Source organism: Microtus ochrogaster, chromosome 7, assembly GCF_000317375.1.
Source record: "Microtus ochrogaster isolate Prairie Vole_2 chromosome 7, MicOch1.0, whole genome shotgun sequence".
Classification (NCBI taxonomy): domain Eukaryota; kingdom Metazoa; phylum Chordata; class Mammalia; order Rodentia; family Cricetidae; genus Microtus; species Microtus ochrogaster.
Window position 1 is genome coordinate 64030328 of NC_022014.1, and position 3406 is coordinate 64033733.

At 54.0% G+C, this 3406-nt stretch overlaps 1 protein-coding gene across 1 annotated transcript in view; it reads left to right on the forward strand.

Moving 5' to 3' along the window:
* Window positions 1–1106: 1106 nt before the first annotated feature.
* Mpo (myeloperoxidase) overlaps window positions 1107–3406 on the forward strand; it is an 8632-nt gene continuing 6332 nt past the window's right edge. Inside the window, exons 1-6 of the mRNA XM_005350496.2 lie at window positions 1107–1182; window positions 1306–1399; window positions 1727–1902; window positions 2368–2491; window positions 2587–2716; window positions 2804–3010. Of these exons, the coding sequence (XP_005350553.1) occupies window positions 1107–1182; window positions 1306–1399; window positions 1727–1902; window positions 2368–2491; window positions 2587–2716; window positions 2804–3010 (807 nt within the window). The remainder of the gene's footprint in view (window positions 1183–1305; window positions 1400–1726; window positions 1903–2367; window positions 2492–2586; window positions 2717–2803; window positions 3011–3406) is intronic.

The following is a 3406-nucleotide window of genomic DNA, read 5'->3' on the forward strand; positions in this document are numbered from 1 at the left end:
GTTGAGCCGACATTTTGAGGGGCTAGCTGTCTGTGCTCTCCAGGAAGAGCTCTGATCTAGTCTCTTGCCCAGGTCCTCCATCTCCTGGGCTCCTCTCTGTGCAGCCCTGTTGGTAAAGTGAGTCAGGCAGGGTGACTGAAGAGAGGTGCTCCAGGATGCAATGGGGCCTTGAAGGAGTGGGGAGGGGGTCAGCTTCGGTGAACCGAACACCAAAGTGACTTTCCACAAGCATGTTTATTGACTGCTCTACAAAAGACATTTCAGAGAGAGACAAGTTCCTCACAACGCAGCCCTAACCTGTTTCTCTCTCTCTCTCTCTCTCTCTCTCTCTCTCTCTCTCTCTCTCTCTCTCTCTCTCTCTGTCTTTGAGACAGGGTTTCTCTGTGTAGTCCTGGCTGTCCTAGAACTCACTCTGTAGATCAGGCTGGCCTCGAACTCACAGAGATCCACCTGCCTCTGCCTCCCTAGTGCTGGGATTAAAGGAGTGTGCCACCACTGCCTGCAATCTTTGTGTTTCTTAATGAGCACATCAGCTCTGTAAGCTCAGCCTTAAATTGTGCACTATTTGGAGTGACTGATATGGTACAAGACTTCCTAGTTTGCCAAGAAGGTCTTATGAGGAAGATCGTGCAAAGAGTGCAAAACTCCTTCAGAAAAACAACTCACAGAAACAATCACTTTACCATAATGATTTCTTCAAAGTGAGTCCATCTAAAAACAGCTGCTTCATTCTGACCTTTATACCAGACACAAGGGCTTCCTAAACTCCCCATACACAGTGGGGGAGGAGAGTTTAGTCTTGGGCCAGATCTCTTTTTACTTCGCCCCGCCCCCCAGCTTAGAGGACATAAAAGGCCAGTTTTAGGGAGAGGTGCTGACAGTGTATCAGGTGAGCTGTGGAGTGGAGCTCTTGGGACTGGAGACTACAGCTGGAGGGTGGGTTGGGTTGTAGACCCCTCACTCACAGAGACCTTCCTCATCGACTGAACCACTGGGGGGAGAAGTGTGAGAAGGGGACCTGGGGGACGAGGGACGGTGAGCCTCTTCTCAGAACTCTCTGTACTCAGATGCTCTGTGCGCTTCCTGGGCTGGGGTCTTTTGCAGAGATGAAGCTGTTCTTGGCCTTGGCAGGCCTCCTGGCTCCTCTGGCAGTGCTGCAGACCTCCAGTGGTGCCACTCCAGGTACGAGTGCCAAAAGGAAGGGGGAGTGGGTCTACTGGGGAGCTCCTCTGCAGGCTTCCTTAGCTCTGGAGCCTGGTGAGGGTCCCGGACCACGCCTGACCTTGTGATTTATGCTCTTGGCAGCTATCCCCGGTGATGTGGAGAATTCAATGATCCTGGCCTCAATGGAGGAGGCCAAGCAGCTGGTGGACAAGGCCTACAAAGAGCGTAGAGAAAGGTGGGAATGCCAGGCACTGGCCAGCCCTGGGCAAACCTGCTCCACACCTTTTGGAGACAGGACACACAGTAAGGGCTTTGTAGAAAGGATGGGGACCCTTAGGTGACTCTGGACCTATCTATGTGTCCTTGAGTTTCTGGCTGTAGGAAAGTCTTCAAAGCCACTCCCAATGGCCTTGCTTTTGTCTGGACAGGCAGGTCCATACCCTGTGGACAAAAGAAACCCACTTTGCTCTGTGGTTCTCCACACGGTTCTGTCTGCCCGCCACAGGCTGGACTCTGCTGAGTGTCTCTGTACCCCTTCTCTGACCCTCCCTTGCCTAAGCAGCATCAAAGAGAGTCTTCGAAGAGGCACCGCTAGCCCCATGGAACTCATATCCTACTTCAAGCAGCCCGTGGCAGCCACCAGAACAGCTGTAAGGGTGGCAGACTATCTTCACGTGGCTCTAGACCTGCTGAAGAGGAAGCTGCAGCCCCTGTGGCCAGGGCCTTTCAATGTCACGGGTACTGTAACCCTCCCCTTTAGTCACTACCCCTCATCCCCTAGAAACTTCTACCCCATCCTCCCTAATTCTCCCTCTGATGCAGCACTGTCAAACTGTGGGTCATGACCCCTTGTAAGGTGGAACGACCCCTTTCACAGGGGTCACTTAAGATCATTGGAAAACACAGATCATTGTGTTATGATTCATAACAGTAGAAATTTTTCAGTTAGGAAGTAGCAACAAAAATAATTTTATGGATGGGGGTCACCACAACATGAGGAACTGTATTAAAGGGTCGCAACTTTAGGAAAACTGAGAACCACTGCTCCTAGGAGTCTCAGAGGTAACCTAGCCCTCCTTCTGCTTCCCCGCTAGCCAGCCCACCCCACCTCTTCCTCACTGGGCTCTCAGACCCAGGTTCCCTAACATAGGAAATGTTAGGTGGGAGAGGGCTCAGGTCTAAGATCCTGATTCCCACTGGCAGACGTACTGACACCTGCTCAGCTGAATCTGTTTTCCAAGTCAAGTGGCTGCGCCTATCAGGACGTGGGGGTGACATGCCCTGAGCAGGACAAGTATCGCACCATTACCGGACAGTGCAACAACAGGTACGGACCCAGGGCAGTTCGCGGATGTGTGGTGTAGTGGGTCTAGGTCCCGCCTGTGGCGACCCCTTGGGCCAGCGCTCTGTGCTTCCCTGCAGGCGCAGCCCCACGCTGGGGGCCTCCAACCGCGCCTTTGCACGCTGGCTGCCGGCTGAGTACGAAGATGGCTTCTCATTACCCTTCGGCTGGACGCCTGGGGTCAAGCGTGGTGGCTTCAGTGTGCCATTGGTGAGCGTCCAGTAGAGGGAGAGGAGCTTAGCCCGATGTGCGGGACCCTGGCGTCCACTGACTCCTGCTGTCGCTTGCTTGCTACAGGCTCGAGAGGTCTCCAATGCCATCGTGCGCTTCCCCAATGATCAGCTGACCCGGGACCAGCAGCGCTCGCTAATGTTCATGCAGTGGGGACAGTTTCTGGACCACGACTTAACCTTAACTCCTGAGCCAGCTACCCGGTCCTCTTTCTTCACTGGCATCAACTGCGAGATCAGCTGCCTACAGCAGCCACCGTGCTTCCCCCTCAAGGTGCTACCCCCTTCCATCCACCGAAGATGGTTCGCATTAGAGGTTGTGCCCTTCTGTGCCCTAGATGCTTCCTAGCCCCTGCTTGCTGGTCTTGAGTCAATACTTATCTCCTTCAGCAGAGCCTGCTGTCAACCAGGGTATCACTCTCCCAGCCTAACATGGGCCCTTAGCTGAGCATTGCCCTGGGTGGTGGGGGTGGGGGTGGGGTGGGGTGACTGGCTCTTTGTGAGCCTGGGAGAATTCTGGGATGAGAACCTCACCTTCCTCCTTCACACTCCCAGGGTAGGAGCACTGACCTGTTTCCTCCCTTTCTGAGGGTTTTCCCCCTATCTCTCTCTCTCTCTCTCTCTCTCTCTCTCTCTCTCTCTCTCTCTCTCTCTCTCTGTGTGTGTGTGT